Below are 17,298 nucleotides of genomic sequence, written 5' to 3'. Positions count from 1 at the left end.
CTGTGAGCTCCTTAGGGATAAATGCAACAAGACTTTTGTGGAGAAAAGTAAAAAATTATAAAACATAATTGCAAGAATTTAAAAAAGCCCAGTATTTTAAAGATACTAATTCTCTTCAAATTAATCTATAAATGCAATGCAGTATCATGCAGTGCCTTTTCATGGAACTTGAAGAACTGATCCTTAAACTCAAAAGTTGAAGCATTTGGCCACAAATAGCCGGTACGCTCTTGAAGAACATCATGGCAGAACAACTTGCCTTATCTGACGTGAAGACTTACTTGGAAGCCACAGTGATTAAGGCACTGTGGTGTGAATGCAAGGTTACAAAAATAAGTGAACAAGACAGAGACAGATGTAGGTGTAAAAACATGGTAGTGACATTACAGATCAGCAATGAAATAATGAACTATTAAATGATGCTGGCACAACCAGATTATCCATAGAGAAAACATGAGGTTACTTAGTCATATGATCCATGTGAATATATACAGGTAGCTGAGTAACCTAAATATTAAAAGCATTCAGCATTTAAAGCATGACCCAATGATTAAAACATTTGAAAGAAAATTACAAGAATATATGGGTGACTTTAGGTTAGAGAAACCTTTCCTGAAAAGCTTAGGGCCACAGTTTGAAAAATCAAAATTTGAAAGTATGTTTGACAGAAGATATAGTAAACAAAACTAAGGGATCTGCCACAGACTTGGAGATTTTTGCAGTGCATAAATAAGGCTGACAAAGGGTAATATCCAGAATATATGAATTCCTGTAATCTAATCAAAAAGTGGACAAAGTATGAGCAGGCAATTGACAGAAGAAATTCACTCTGCTTTATAAACATGAGAAGATGTGTGACTTTTCTAGCAATCAAGGAAATGAAAATTAGAGTAATGAGAGGCTATTTTATACCAATCTGGTTGACAAAGTTTAAAAATCTGATGATACCAAGAAATGGTAAGGATATGAGGCATCACAAACTCATGTCCTTGTAGGTGGGAGTGAAATGAGGCACCAGCTTTTAGAGAATAATTTGGCATATCAAGTAAAGTTGAAGAGGTATGTAACTAGCAGACCACTTGTGGGCCAGTAATACAGGAACTGTTACGTACGTAAAAAGACAGTGTCCACTGCTGTATCCTTCCTGACAGAGAAATCGGTCGTCACCAGAAAAGGGATCGAATGTGGTGTATTTCTGCAGCGGAAAGCTGCATAGCAGTGAACATGAAGGAAGTAGAGCTGCATGTGTCAGAACAGATGCATTCCCTAAAGGTGAAAAAAGTAAAGAGTCCGCAGTGTCATCCATGTCAATTTTGAATATATGCAGAACTGTGGATTATTTATGAATGTGTCCATATGTCATTTATGAGAATTATACATAGGATAATGAAGTACCAAATCCAGGATCTTGGATACCCCTGCTAAAGATGGGGTTGAAGGTAGGAAGGACTGTAACTGTCACCTGTCATGGTTAACTTCATTTAAATAATCTGAATCAAATGCCAGCATTGCAAAATACTGAGATTTGATACAGCCGAGTGGTGGGTGCATGGACGCTTGTATGTCCCCTTAATCTTGGGTTTCAAATATCACATGCACATTTATATATACACACAACAACACCATCAGTGGTGAGGTTGCCTGGGAAAAAGCAGGCCACCTGCTTCTCTTCCCAGGAGGCATGGTAGACTCACTGCTGTGCTGCCTTTACTGTGGCCTAAGACTTGACAGGTGGCTTCTCAGACCCAAAACCTCTTTTGACTTGTTTATTTGTTCTCCCTCCTCCCACCACCACCCTGTCTTTTTGTTTTATTGCCAGCACATCAAAAATCAAAGCTACATTTGTCTCTCAGGGACAGACTCAAAATAAATCCACAGATTAAATAAATCCAGAATGCCAGTTTAATCATTTGTAAAGAGAAACACGTATGACAGCAGCCAGCACCTCGACACAGCGGCTCATTCCATGAGCCCGGCGCTGCTTCCCGTGAGTTGTTCATGGGAAGCCCCACGGCCAGAGGCCTGGCAGTGGACATGTAACGAGAAGTCCCTGCTGCAGAGACTGACGTTCAGGGCTCCACTGTCTGCAGAGCCTCAGCCACATGGGACTCCAAGTCGAACCAGAAACAGGTTGGGTGTTGAAGGCTCAGGGTAGTGGGGTCTGCGCATCCCTCTCCAGCGCCCTGCAGAGAGGGCTGACCATACAACATCAGATCACATATTTAGTGCCCAAGGTTACCAGAGGCTCTTGGCAAAAATACCAGACCAGGTGGGGTGAGGGTGGTGAGGGCATGTTGAGGGATGGGGGGTGGGGGAAAAAACTTTCTCTATTCCTCTGCACACCCTGGAACAGCCTTCCACATTGTTAAACAGAGCCCCCGGCTTCCAGCCTGAAGACGTGCATTTGATGATTTCATCAGAGTCTTGACCAACCCCACATATAACGTCTGCATGGAAGGCAGGTTCGCCTCAGAGACAGAAGTATCCTTCATCCTGAGGGGCTCCAGATGCCCTGCAGCTGAGACCAGTCTGCCTCTCCGTCGCCAGCCAGTCAAGAGTTCACATACTGATGGCCATCTGGTCTTAGAGAAGCTTAAAACTACATTAAGGTTTTGTTTTTTTTTTCAAGACCTTATGTCTAATTTTTAAGGTCTTCGACTTACTAGACAGGGAGTCGCCAGCGTGACCACGTGAGCCCGTGGCGGCATCGGAGCCCAGGCCCGGTCCTGCCTCTGCCAGCTGCACGCTCCTTCCAGCCTGAGTCCTCTGGGAGGACAAAACTGAAGGCAAACTCTTCCTGCCTCTGACTTAAAATAAATGACAGTTTCTACTCAATGTCCAAAGGAATCCCAAGTCTGAAAGTACCCAGGCAGCCCGCTGTCCTGATGATACTGGGCGTTCTTAACTGGCTCTGGAGTGGAGGGCACTGCGTGGCAGGGTGTGGCTCTTTAAATGCAAGATCTATGCTGTTTATTTTTAAGGAAATTCTTCAGTCCTTCCCCCTGCCCCCTGCCACCGCCACACACACCTCTTTTTCTTGGTCCGGTGTGAGGACTTAGGATCTGAATTCATACACATGCACACACACTCTTAACTCATGGGGTGTGGGAGATCTCTGTTTTTACTCATTATCCCTGTTTGCCTTCAAAATGGGGTACCTGTTAAATTTCCCGATTGCCAATTCCTAGTGAAATGTGGTGCCCCGTGAATAGGTAAAGGAATTTTAATCAAATGATGTTGTGCAGCAGCCCTTTGCGTTCTGAAAAAATATTCCCAGAGTCCCTGGAATCTTCAAAATGTTCAGGGAAGATGAAGCTTCATGCAGAAGAAACGAGGAGAGAGTAGAACATGATTGTATCAGTTAAGTTTACTAGGGTTTGAGCTTGAAAAACTCTCCCCTCCGCTTGCAGAGCTCAGGCTCCTCTTCCCACCATGCTGAGCCAGACCTAATTGCAGAGCATAACTGCCTCCTAACTCAGGGCTCTTGTGTCATTAGCAAGACAGATTGAGTTCTTGGAAATGACAGTCTTTGGTAATTTGTTTACCATTAAGCCTTGCAGACTCTTACTTCCTTAATACAGCCATCGGCTAATTCTTGAAATTGCAAAAAAAGAAAAAACAGCAGAACTAGCCTATCACTCTGCTTGTCATTAAAGACTTAGCTGTCAGGAGCCCTAATGAGGTACAATATTAATTCCAGAATGCATCTTTTCCCCGCAAAACAATGACTGGCATATTAATTGCAGTTTTCTCATGATTAATTAAAATCAAGCTATCTGCACAAATAAAGTAAACAGAAGAAGCCCATTTTGTGATTCTGACCTAATTGCTTTTTAATCGCACTGCTTTTCTTGCCCATTTTCAAAATGTGCTGCTCTGAAGCAGTTTTCCCAGCCACGAGGGAAGGTCAGTGCCTGCTGATGGAGGGTCGCCGGTCATCGCCCCACAGCTGCCAGAGCATCCGCTTCAGACCTGGACTGCTGAAGTGCGTCGGTCATGGCTGCAAAGATTTTTTTTTTTTTAATCTATCTCCTTTCCCGCTGATTTCCATGTAAAATACATACCTTTAATTCTGGAAGCAGATCATTCGTGCCTAATCTGCATTAAGAGCTAAAGAGTAAAACAAGATGCAGGAAGGTCTTCCGTGGCAGTGCGTTTAACTGCATGGGTTGCATGGAGGGACTGGACACGGGGCTGCCTGGCGGGTCCCTCCCCTACTGCAGACTACGGCAAGGCTGTTCACCCTCCCCTCCCTGGTGTTGAAATGACGGGGGTGGAGAGAAATGACGGGGGTGGAGCTGCAGACCCATTAGCTGTGTGCCCCAGCCGTCCCACCCGCTGTGAGAAGTTGTACTCAAGCCAGTTCGACTTGCCCGCAGGCCTCAGGAGCTGTGAGCCTGAGCCGGCTGTACTGCGCCCCAGGACTCGCTGGCCCCACCGTCTGTCTGCTGGCATGCTCTTCAAGTCCATGGAGCCTACCTTGAAGGGACCCTTAGGATGGGTTCCGCTGAGCCTGAGGATTTTACTGGTCATTTCTGTCCCAAGTAGACCGTGCCTGTCCATGTTCAACCCAGAGCCCTCGCAGTCGTTCCAAAATAGCCGTTCTGTACCCTTGCAGTTTGCATTGGTTTGTAGTGACCTTGAGGTGTGCCTTGTGACCTGCCCGTGGTTTGTGGGTGTGGTCCCTGATCAGCTTCATTCAGAGGCAACCCCAGTTTGGCGCTGCTTAACTTGGGCCCCAGAGTCCACCCCTCAGCCTGCACGAGCCCACACCACGGTCACCTGCACTGTTTAGAGGCAGCCGGACCTGGCGTGGGCCATGCGTCCTCGCTGCCCTGGGCCGGGGAGAGCAGTCAGGAGGTGTGTGGAGCCGATGCTGGAGCTCACACACTGGCCTTGGGCCAAGCAGAGGTGGGAAAAGAGCACGGGCACATGGTCAGTTCCACCCCTTGGAAGTGACCGTTGTGAGTGGTGAGGTGTGTCAGCACGTGAATATGAGTGGGATTTCACGGTTTTAAAACATGTTTTTTTTCCACCAACGTGTTAGAAAGATGTTCTCAATATGTTACTTGTCCTTGAAATCTTTCTTCTTTGAAACATAACCCTGGTAACGTTTCTGTCTCCGTACGTATCCTTATGCTCCCCGCCCCTGCCTTGGAGCAGGCAGTGCCCTGCTCAGCTGGCAGCCCGTCTGCCCCTGCCCTCTTGGGCCTCGCTGTAGCTCAGGGGGCCATCTCTCTCCTCTTCAGGTGTCAGCGGAAGCAGTGGCGTGTAGACCTGCCGGCCACCAGCGTGGTGATCACGTTCCACAATGAGGCCAGGTCAGCCCTTCTGAGGACGGTGATCAGGTGAGCACGGCACGTGGTGCCCGTGGCCCGCCTGCTGCAGCTTACAGAGGTGTCCCCTGGCAGGGGTGCAGGACAGGGGCTGGGGGCCAGTACAGCCAGGCCAGGGCTGGCTCTAGGGGCACAGACAGCCATGTGACCCAGCAACATTAGGAGGGGCTGGTGGCTCTCCAGCCAAGGATTGGGGTGCAGGTATGAGAGTCCCCACCCCAAGTGGGGCTGCAGCCTTTATCTTTCTGTCTTTTCTCAGTGTGCTGAAGAAAAGCCCGCCCCACCTCATAAAAGAAATCATCTTGGTGGATGACTACAGTAACGACGGTAAGTGTGGGGACGACTCCACCCCCATGTCCACTCACCCTCCTGCCGCGGGCCCTCCTGTAGTGAAAAGGCCAGAAATCAGGGCCCTGGGAAGAGGTGCCTCTGTGGTGCGTGAGGAGATGCTCAGCCCACCAGGGATCAAGAGTCACTAGGCCTGCGTGCAAAGCCCTTTATAAATGTGAAGTTCAACGTGCTTCACCTCTGTTCTTTTCCTAGCTGAGGACGGGGCTCTCTTGGGGAAAATCGAGAAGGTCCGGGTCCTCAGGAATGATCGGCGAGAAGGTAAGACTCTTTACTTGATTCAATACCAAGGTAGTTGAATTCTGGCTTTTCCTGATCCCATAATGATGTAAAGAAATATCTCAGCTAAAAGAACAGTTAACGGTCCAGTCTTTTTGTCTGTCTCCTTCCACCGGAGCCTCTTGGGAGCCTCTCCCAGCAAAGCATAGGAAGCACATTCAAAGCTTAACTAATTGAAATCGTTTGTCTACTTGGGCAGAGTCCAAATGACACTTTTTTTCTTACGTATTTAGAAAATTGGTTTCTCTCTTTCTTCCACGACCTACTAAGCCTTATCATAGTCCCTTGAGTACTAGACTTCAGAAATAAAACAGAGATTTAGCAATGAGAAGTTTAATGACTTCATGCTCCAGGCATCTGATAAAATAACTGGGATTCAAGTTTGACAGCCTGCTGAAGGTGAACCCCAAAGAAAAGGAGCTAGCACCCCAAAATTATGTGCTTCTTGGATGGGTGAGTGCCAGCCTCAGAACCAACCGTCCATGTTGTCTTGCTGGAGTTGTTCTCACCGAGTCCACTTCATTGTCAGTTACAAGAGAGACTCCAAAGGAGGAAGGTATTACATAAAATGTCTGCAAAAGAAACTAAAGCCACTATGTAATTTACATCCAGCCCATCAGTGCCATTGCAGGGCTTGGTGGCTAAATTGGAGGTTCCTCCATAATCCGGAAAAAATCTCAGTCTAGGAAAATCGCAGAGTTTTCAAACGTGCCATTTTTGCCTTGCAAGGACCAGTGTGCATCCTGGGGCTGCGGTTGTGTTCTCTGGTCGGTGTATACTTCTGGTTTCCAGTGCAGCCCAGCCGGAGGCAAGGAATGCGGTTTTTCTTAGTGAGAATCTGATCAGCCAGTGAGGTGATGGAGCCCGTCAGGGCGATGTCACCAGCATCGCGTTTCAACCAAATAAGGCGGTCCATCCAGACGTTCAAGGAACATTCATAGTGGGGTCGGCCTGGCCCCGAAGCAGGCCATTTGCCAGGCTCATCTGCCCCCCACACTTCGAATAAAACAGAATCTTGAGAGCAAATAAAAACCTTGCATTGTATTTGCCCCCCCAAAACACTGCATAATAACTTTCTGAACTTAAACGCATGCATCTACTGGCACAGAAAAAAAAAAGGAGGAAAAAGTTAACTTTCACTGTTGGCATTTTTAACTGACAAATCAGTTGCCAGCCTTATCAGAGAGTGTGTTCAACCTGCTCAGAAATCAAAACAATGTTCTAGATGTAAACTTTCCATTTCCCTTCAGGTAGGCCGTCCACACTGACGCTTTGTTTTGGGAAGGGAGGGGGAGCGGCAGTTGTGGGAAGCCAGATTTTGCTTGGCCTGTACAAATGAATGAGATGTGTGATAGTTAAGTGGGAAATTACACACAGAAATGTGTGTGTATACGGTGCGTGTGTGCATGTGTGTGTATATCCCATACATAGAAACATACACACAATGGCTTATATCAGCGCCATTAGATGATAGAAAATCCATTGCATGAACTATTCTGGTAGTGAAGAAATGGCCTCAGGTTCGTGTAGTGCCAGGATTTTATTCTGTCAGTGATTCTTCATCTGCCTGTTGATTGGAATTAGCTGAGAGACTTAAAGGATGACTGTGCCTTGACCCTGCCCACAACTGAATAAAAATTCCTGGATTTCTAGGGCTAAGGCCTGGGCATCTGAATTTTTAAGAGCTGCTTGGATAATGCCAGTGTACTTTGAAAGTTGAAAACCTAGTTCCTCCCTCTCATTTTACAGATGGGAATATTACAGCCCAAAGAGGCTAAGTGGCCTTCTCACAGCCACACAACTGCCCACTGATAATTGCAGGGCCAGGACCACATTGGACATCTTGAGTTCTCTGTCCCATGCGCTTTTTATTCCTCTTCCCACTGTCCTGACTACTTTGAGATTGATTTCTTCCCAGTTTTACTGAGAGATAATTGACCTATAACATTGTATTTATTTAAGGGGTACAACATAATGATTTGATTTATGTGTATATTGTGAAATCACCACAGTTAGTTAACATCCATCAAATAGTTGTAACCTTTTTTCTGGTGATGAGAACTTTTAAGATCCGCTCTCTTAGTAACTTTGAGATATACAGTACTGCGATATTAGTAACCTAGTCACCCTGCTGCAGATGGCGTCCCAGGACCGACTTGCCTTGTGACTGGAAGTCTGCCCCTTCTGACCCCCTTCCTCCAGCTCCCCCTCCCTTCCCACCCCTGCCCCTGACAACCACCAGTCTCTTCTGTCTCTGAGTTCAATTAGTTTTAGATCCACACATGAGGGAGGTCACACAGCATTTGTCTTTCTCTGACTTATTTTGCTTGGCATAACACCCTCAAAGTGCATCCATGTTGTCGTGAGGGGCAGGATTTCTTTCTTCTCCTATGGCTGAAGAGTATTCCTCTGTGTGCGTGTGTGTGCATTTTAATCACATCCTTATCCATTCATCCGTCGAACTTAGATTGTTCCCTGTTTTGGCTCTTATAAATAGTGCTGCAAATCACATGGTATTCCTCGTTATAATTTTTTGAGGGACCTCCACACTGCTTTCCTTTGTGGCTGCACCAGTTTATATTCCCAACCAAGGGCTCCCTTTGGTCCGCTTCTCACCAGCACTTGTTCTTATTTCTTGTCCTTTTGATACTAGTCTTTCTGACTGGTGTGAGGTGGTGTCTTTGGTTTTGATGTGCATTTCCCTGATGATTAGCGATGTGGAGCATCTTTTCACCTACCTCCTGTCCATCTGTGTGTCTTCTTTGAGAAAATGTCTATTCAGTTCCTCTGCCCGTTTCTTAATCAGATTGCATTTTTGCTGTTGTGTTGTAGCAGCTCTTTATATGTTTTGGGTACTAACGCCTTCTCAGTCACATGATCTGCAAATATCTTCTTCCATTCCACAGACTGCCCTTTCATTCTGTGGATGGCGTCCTTTGCTGTGCGGAAGCTTGTTAGTTAGATGTTCAGTTCTGCTTCTGTTGCCTTGGTTTTTGGTGTCAAATTCAAAAATTCATTTTTGAGATACATGTCAAGGAGCTTACCACCTGTGTTTTCTTCCAGGAGTTTTATGGTTTCAGGTCTTACCTTCAAGTCCTTATAATCTGTTTTGAGTTGATTTTTCTGGATGGTGTGAGATAGAGGCCCATTTCATTCTTTTGCACATGGCTGTCCCGTTTTCCCACACCATTTATTGAAGAGACTGTCCTTTCCCATAGGTCTCTTGAGGCCTTTTTTCTCTCTCTCAGTATCTTCTCTCTCTGTTCAACAGACAGATCAATTTCTGTTGACCCATCTGGAAGTTCACTGGCCGTTCTGCCATCTCCAATCTGCAGTTAAGCCTGGCCAGTGAGTTCTCCACTTCAGATAGTTGCCGTTTTCATTTCTGGAGTGTCCATTTGATTCTTTCCTGTAGATTTCTTTCTCTGTGGAGAGAGCCCATCTGCTCACCCAGTCCAGCCACCATTTCCTCTGAGTCCTTGGCTGTTGTAACAGCTGCTCTGCCATCCTCTGTTCCTTCCAAGCTCTGGGTCATCGCAGCGTGAGTTTTTATTGACTTTTTTTTCTCTTGGGTGTAGATCACATATTCCTATTTCTTCCAATGTCTAGTAATTTTTATTTTACATTAGACATTGTGAAGGTTATAGAGACACTGAATTCTTTTATCTTTCTCTAGAGTGTTGATCTTTTTTGGGCAGTTAAATTACTGGCTGATGGCCTTGAACTCGGGTGGGCTGGTCTTTGTACTTTGCTAGGATGTTTACATCAGGGGGACCCCTTGTTCCTGAGACATTGTCTGTGTTCCTAAATGCATTCTTGCTGGAGTTCTTGCAGAACTCAGGTGTTTACGAAGCGCTTCTAACCTGAGAGGACTCGGTGCAAAACTTAGTGTCACCTGCAGGGGGGAACAGCTGAAGTCTCTGCTCTTTCTGCCGTTTAATTGTTTCTCTTCACATGCTCCCTGGGGTCTCCCCTGTGCCTGCGGGTTCAGGAGCCAGCCAGGGATCTACCAGCTAATTGGAGGTTGTCACACAGTTTGGGGCTTACTCTTTCCCAGGACCTCCTCCTCCAGGTTCCAGCCACTCGAGAAACCTCGAGGCCTGTCCTCTGACCCCTCAAGCCAAACGGGCTGTGCTGCTGTGAACTAAAGAGTCCTCCCTGGGGGAACACCAAGTAAACACGGGGCGGCTCCCTGTGACCTTCTTTGACGGGTTGAATCCCCTCTGGTTTCTGCTTGCTTGTGGCTACTCTCCAGCCCTTCCTAAGAGTTGCTTTTTCCATCTTGCTTGGAGTGTATAATTGTTCTCTGTGTAAGGATTTGCCCAATACAAGCTACTGTGTAATACAAGAATTAGAAATCATTTGTCTTTTTTCCCTATGTTGAAATCATTGAAAACCTATTTTGATCTATTGTGTATAAAGAAACCTGAAAGCACTTGTCCTCACTGGCTGTGCAGTGTGCATCACAGCAGCGTCACATACAGCCACCTCCCTCGTCCTTGCACATGTGTTCTAAGATCCCCGTGGATTCCTGAAACTATAGATAGTGCCAAGCCCTATTTTTTATATGTATGTAAAAGCCTGTACATACATACCTATGATAAAGCTTAGATTCAGCACAGAAAAGGTTAACAACAAGAACTAATAACCAAGTAGGACAATTACAACAATCTACTGTTAAAAATGTGATGTGGGTGTGGTCTTTCTCTCAAAATGTGTTCCTACCCATCACTCACCCTTCTTGTGATAACGTGGGATATAAAATGCCCTCGTGACGTGGTGAAGCAAGGGGAGTGGTGTGGGCCTTGTGCCATGGCACTGGGCCACACTGACCTTCTGACCATGTCAAAAGGAGGGTTGTCCACTTCCTTACCATGGTGGACACGCATAGACAGCAAAACCCTTTTCTGACCACATCATCTAGTGATATACTATTTATGATAAGACTGTGTGATGATAAAAAAGTATATTATTAACAGATCACAAGTATATAAATAGTGTGATTTGACCAATAGTGCCATTTTGTGTAAAAGCCAAACAGCTGGACTTTGTCCCGTATGTTATTTGACTTGTAATAAGTCTTAGAAAGCAAAGAGAGTTGCAACACAGTTACCATTGAATCATTGCCATTAAATTTGGCACCATTAGCACTCGGGAGTGTCCGGGTGACACCTTCCTTAGCTCAGTTAATTAGAAAACTCTGTTGCACTGTCAGAGGACAGTAATCTTAAAAGTTCCACATGTCACTTGCTTGACAAAGGAGACTTCAGTTACGTAAAGGCCTCTCTCAGAAGCCAGCGGTTCTAAGAGAGTTGTCTGCCCTGTCGTCCAGTCAACGTGAACAGAAAGTCTGGACAAAACTCCATCTCGGGAAACACAGGGCAGTACTGACTGCCCCACGCATGTCTGCACTGGACTGTTGCCAGCAGGAGCCCTGCAGAGCTCTGAGCATTTTGCTGACCCAGTGCCGGGTGTGCTGCTCTTACTGCCTTTTTCTCAGATGCCCTGATGAGCTTCTGAACTTGCTTCCGCAGGCCTGATGCGCTCCCGGGTCCGGGGAGCCGACGCGGCCCAGGCCAAGGTCCTGACGTTCCTGGACAGCCACTGCGAGTGCAATGAGCGCTGGCTGGAGCCCCTCCTGGAGAGGGTGGCTGAGGTGAGGCCCCAGCCGGCACTCCGGTTTCCCTGGGGGCTGCCAAGGGGGAAAGGTGCCTCTGGGACATCTGTTCAGAGTATTTGATTCTCTGCAGGAGTCTATCAATAGGGGAAAAAGTTACTTCCCAGGTAGGAGGCAAGGATCAGCAAAGGCCGACAGAAATCGGATCGGTTCGATCTTTAGGAGGCTCTTCCTCCCTTACCTGCAGCTTTCCCCCCAACTCTGAGCTCAGGGGACAAAGTGCAGAGAACGGAGTCTGGCATCCCACAAGTACAGTCAGAGCATCTGCCGGGGTTGGGACTGGTGGAGGGGTGGGGGTGTACAGAGGCTGGGGAGGGGTCTGCCTGCTGCCTCAGCATGCTGCTCCTCCCACCCGGGTACTCTTCTGGCCCTGCTGCCCCCACCACGGTGCTGGCTGTGAGGCCCCTGTGCCAGCGTGAGGGGCTGGGGGCACCTGTGCCTATGCAGTGGTGGGTTGAGGCCATCGGGACGATGTGCAGCTCACTTTGTGCACCTTTCCTTCTAGAATCATCGTCACTGCTCTTACACTTGGCCTTTTGTCATTTCTCTTGCCCTTTACCTGTTCTGTTGACTTGCTTTCTTCCCTATTAAAAAAGTGCTTCCTTGGGGCAATAAAGCAGATTTAATGAAAGTACTGGAGAAATGTAAAATGAGCAAATCATTCTTTCTTAGCATAGCAGGGATAGCTGATGGGCAGTAAGCCATGCAACAGTGAACAACCGCCAGCCACCTGCGATTATGATGATGTCATTCCCTACTGTTTACTGAGTCCTGACTACACGCAGACCCTCTGTGTATCCCCTACAATTCAGTATTGACCCCATTTGGCAGATGAGGAAACTGGGGTTCAGGGAACTTTAATAACTTACCCAGAAGTCATACGGGTGACAGAGCCAGTTGCAAAACAGGCCTCACGGCATCCTAAAGGAGCCCTCTCTCTTATGAGCACACACCTGGAACCCCTCCTGAACTGCCCCCCCCTACATCAGCTTCTCATTCCACCACACCGTGCCCAGGGTCGCGGGGCAGCATGGAGGCCACCACCAGGGCATCAGAGTGCGTGGGGGCTGCATGCTTCTGTGGTGGGCTGTCAGGATCACTTCAAACACCCCCTGCTAAATTAAAGTACAAAGAGCTGAGACTCGTAATTAATCCAGTCCTATCAAAAGAAATCACGAGGAAAATGAGCGTAGCCATCACAAAGTGTGCCCTTTAAGCCCTGTGCCCAGGCAAGCGGAGCCAGGCCAGGCGGATCCCACTCCCTGATCGCAGGGCCCACCCTGGAAGCGGACAGAAGGAGGGCACTAGGATTCCCAGCATTCTCAGGGCGGGCCTTTGATGCGTTAGGTTCTCAGCTAGTTGGGTGGGTGCACTGGCTTGTCCTTCCACAGTCTGTCCTCTGGCAGAGTTTGCCTTCTGAGCTCTCTGAATGGGTCGAGCAGGGCACTTGCTCTTTCATTAGCTACCTGTCCTGGACAGTGTCTGACCAGATCAACCATCCGAACTTAAAGAGGGCAGGAAAGTCAAAAAGCCTTATGTTCACAAACCTTTAACAGCACAACAGCCATGTGGCATAAAGAAATGCCTCAGTCCAAGGGGAAATAGGGTTTTGTTTGGCAGAATCACGGGCTAGACCAACTTAGACCTGGAGCTCTCCGGTTACTGGGTGTACCTTCTCTGACGGTACTGATAACCCCGCCTTACACACCTCATGTGCCCAGGGGGCACTGATGCTGTTGTGCAGGCATCTCAGCCCCGAGTCTGTTCTGAGGCTCGCGACGGCTCACGGCCACTGACACTGAAGGTAGCTGAGCTTAGGGTCTGTCAGCGTGAACGTGGCCCCATGGGTGAAGTCTGACATCTGGGCAGACAGAAGAGACCCTGGGGCTGGGACACTGGCACTGTCTCTGCCCTCAGCCAGGGATCCAGGGCCAGGAGTGCCCCTCAGGGGTGACGCCCTCCGCCCTCATGCTCATGCCCTCCCTCCCATGTGGCTTTCTGCATGGTGGCTGAGAGCAGGCCCTCCGGATGGCAGGGCTGGGGCCCGTGGCATAGAGGGGAGGGCGGCTGGTTTCACCGTTAATGCCTCCTGTTTGTGGGATGGGGTCCTTTGTTTTTGTTTTTGTTTTTTTGATGCCCACTCCTGTCCTTTCTGTCCGTATCTCAGGACAGGACTCGTGTTGTGTCACCCATCATCGACGTCATCAACATGGACAACTTCCAGTATGTGGGGGCGTCTGCTGACCTAAAAGGCGGTAGGTGCCGCTGCTGTCCGCCCCCCGCCCGGGCGTCCGGTCACCGCCTCCCTGCAGGATCCAGGGACGCGGTACACATGTGAGCCGAGAGCGTCTCTGCGCTCTGCTAGTGCAATCTCAGAGGAAAGGCCCGGCTGCCCTGAAAGAGTCCCCTGTTTCCATTCTTCCCTCCTGACCTTCTGTCGCTGTCATGTCACATATGGCTTAGTGCACAGCTAGTAATCGAGAAGATCACGTCTTCCCAGCCAGCGGTCTGGGGTGAGGACGCTCCAGAGCAGACGGGCAGCGCAGGGCGCGGAGCTGGGGTCCGTGGAGGCAGGGGCTGTTCCGCCTCGGCTCCTCCCTCATTGGTTCCCCTGGGAGCCTGCGTCTCGGGTGGCCAGCCCATGCCCCCAGCCACACACGGGGCCTGGGTTGCCCCTGCCTCCCGCTCACCCCCAAGCCCTGCTGATTCTAGCCCCCCACATAGCTGGGTTGCTGTCTCTCCTCTGCATCCCACCAACCCCTGCGTCACTTTACCTTTTCAAGAATCATCAAGGGCCCAAGGGACTTCTGCTCACGTGCCATTTTAGAACCTCAAGAAAAGAAACTGTCCAGCACATGTTCTGTTGTCCACCGGTGCTGACGTCCAATGTCTTCGGCTTCTGGAGAAGCCCCCCTCATGCACTTCTGAAAGAATGAGAGTGAAAGAGGCATGTACGGTCTTAGTATAAATACAAAAATAGTTTTGGCATCACGGATGCCCTGAAGGGCCTGCGGACCCCGGGGCTCCTGTGGCCTCCGGGACCCCTGTCTGCAGAAGTGCTTCCGGATGCTGATGGATGTGCAGGAGTCACACCCGCTCACACGAAGGAACCGGGCATGAGATGTCCGGCTCCTACCGGCTGACCTGTGTCCACAGGACTGGGGGGCAGTGCCCCGTGCTCCACAGGGCTCTGCTGCAGCCCAGTGATAAAGGCTCTGCGCTCTACCACTCAGCCGGTGCCACTGCGCCTCTCGGGACTTGGCTGAGCGCCAGGAAGTCAGCAGAGACCGACCGCTCCAGGCGGCCACGGGATGTCACAGCCTTCGCATTCTGTTGTGTGATTTATTCACCGTGGATTCTTTACTCCTCAGATGAGCAGGTTCTTTTCAGCTGTCCAGCTCCCTACCCGCTTCCTTTCCTGCCTCCTAATGCCTTGACCTGATTAGAAGATGGACTGTTGCAGACAGACACACAGACAGAGGGTCAATGACAGTCTGACATAAAAAAAAAACAAAAAACAGCTGAACTATAAAATTGGGTGCAGGCTCAGAAAACCGTGCTGGGACAGTTAGAAGACTCGGGCCTTGGGTGCCTCCCGCCTCCTTCTGGCCCTGTCACCACTGTGGAGGCCCCCCTCGCTGCTCAGGGACCTCATCTGAGAAACGGGTCGATGAGAGCGCCAGCCCCATGGGGGAGAATAGCCAGCATCCCTCCCATTCCAAGCAAAATGTCAGTCATGCCGACTCCATATGTACTTAACGTCGGTAAACATAAAATTCAGGAAAGATTTTTAACACAAAGTGAGAAGGTTTGGGGCTTTAAAGAAAAGAGACCCTTAGCCATCATGAAAGGGTTCTGTTCAGAATGTCTAAGATCTGGTGGGCTCTGGCCCACAGGAGCTGTGTACGTCAGAGCAGATACACAGATACCCAGGCAAGGCACCCTGTCGTGGGGTGCAGGCCTCCTGCCAGATCAGAAGAATGGAGTCCGGGTGCCCTCTAAGAGCATTTATGAAATCCCTTCAGGGAAAAAAGTGAGGGCTAACATCTGAGCAGATTCTTAAAATCCAATATAGCTCATCTCTTTGGACCCAGGCAACAGCGTGCTGGCTGGCTGGCCAGTCAAGGCCCTTGCCCTCTCTGTTAATAGCACAGCCAGGCCGTCTGCTGTTTTTCTGGTTGGCCTTGGGTGTGTTTGAGGCCATTCTGTGCCTGGGGGCAGCTGGGCTTTTCAGGATAGCCAGCAGTTTCCTCGCTGTCCATCACCGGCCCCCCACCTGGCACCGCAGCCACCTTCCCATCTTTGCTGGCCTGCCCTGCTGTGCAGTGACAGCCTGGGGGGGGCCTTTGGTCACATGCCCCGGTTGAGTCCTGAAGTGTGCAGTGCTGGCCCGGGAGCTCCTGCGCCCACACCTGCCATCCTGCCCTGCTCACACCACAGAGCAGGGCTGTCAGCAGACAGACCCTGGCCTTGGAGTATGCAGACGGGAAGTCGGAACTTGCACAGGCCCTGCTGGCAGAAAGCCAGACAGGGGAGGGCTCGTCGGGCACAGAGGCAAGGGATGGGTGGCCTGGAGCGGTCAGGTCTGGCTGCGGTAGGTGACCGGGCTTGCCCATGCAGTGTGATGGGCCAAGTGCCGCCAGGAAGGGTCTCCTCCTGTGCCTGGAGAGCGTCGGCCGGCGGGGTGTACAGGCACCAGGTGGCTCCGTGCAGGGTGCCTTCCGAATGAGGGTGAGACCTGGCAGCTGTGGGCTGGGCCTGTACATCCCAGGTACCAGGCCCAGCCTCTGCCATGCTGAGCGGCCTGGGGATTCTGAAGGCTGATTGGGACGGGTGCCATCTTTACCAGACGTTGAGCTGGTTGTGCCCACTGGCTACTTCACCTAAGTTTCCCCCCATCCCACGTTGCAATCACAAAGCATCGAGGGGAAGTTCGCAGGCCCAGGAGCCCACAGTCCTGTGCCCCGCCTGTGTTCCGCTGCCCTGGGACAGCTCGGAGGTGCTGTGGCAGGTGCCTATGCCCACCGGTCTTCTTGCCCCTTGCAGCCCCAGGATCATCACCCAGACCTCAGTTCTCTTCTTGTTTCACATTTATGATCCACAAGTTAATTTTAGAAAGCCTGGCCCACATCTTCCCGATCGGGGTAGCTTTCCGAGGGAAGGAGGGCCCGTGTGCACACCCCGCTCTCTTCCCACCCAGTCTCCTTTCGGAGTCCCGGTTTTGAATTGGTTTTGCTTTTGGCAAATCCAACCCAAATATCAGATGCTTTTAAGCTGGGAGGGCCAGGAGCAGCCTGACTTTCTTTTCTTTTCCTGTGGCTGGCAGGTTTTGACTGGAACTTGGTGTTCAAATGGGATTACATGACACCCGAGCAGAGAAGATCTAGGCAAGGGAACCCGGTCGCCCCCATAAAGTAAGTGCCAGGCATCCTCTGAGGGTCCCCTTGCCCAGGGACCTCGTCCTGCCCTTCACCTCCCACCCACCCTCACTGCATCCCTTAGTCTCAGCTCAAGGCAAGCATCTGCCCTCCGATCCCAAAACAAAGCACTTTGAGATTTCTTTTCCTCCAGTGAAGTCGAACACGCGTAGAAAGGCAGCTAGATCTGCCGGGTCCTGTCCACACGGCAGAACGCTGCCCACAGCGTTGGGGGGGGTGG

At 49.8% G+C, this 17,298-nt stretch overlaps 1 protein-coding gene across 2 annotated transcripts in view; it reads left to right on the top strand.

Moving 5' to 3' along the window:
* The window catches only part of GALNT2 (polypeptide N-acetylgalactosaminyltransferase 2), a 174,395-nt gene that overhangs the window by 133,475 nt on the left and 23,622 nt on the right, over positions 1-17,298 (top strand). For both annotated transcript variants that reach the window (XM_073219930.1, XM_073219931.1), the window contains 6 exons: positions 5,250-5,348; positions 5,596-5,663; positions 5,880-5,945; positions 11,498-11,619; positions 13,808-13,895; positions 16,967-17,054. In XM_073219930.1, the coding sequence (XP_073076031.1) occupies positions 5,250-5,348; positions 5,596-5,663; positions 5,880-5,945; positions 11,498-11,619; positions 13,808-13,895; positions 16,967-17,054 (531 nt within the window). The remainder of the gene's footprint in view (positions 1-5,249; positions 5,349-5,595; positions 5,664-5,879; positions 5,946-11,497; positions 11,620-13,807; positions 13,896-16,966; positions 17,055-17,298) is intronic.

Source organism: Manis javanica, chromosome 13, assembly GCF_040802235.1.
Source record: "Manis javanica isolate MJ-LG chromosome 13, MJ_LKY, whole genome shotgun sequence".
NCBI lineage: Eukaryota > Metazoa > Chordata > Mammalia > Pholidota > Manidae > Manis > Manis javanica.
The sequence above is the reverse complement of the archived record's forward strand: the minus strand, read 5'-3'. Positions and strand labels throughout refer to the sequence as shown.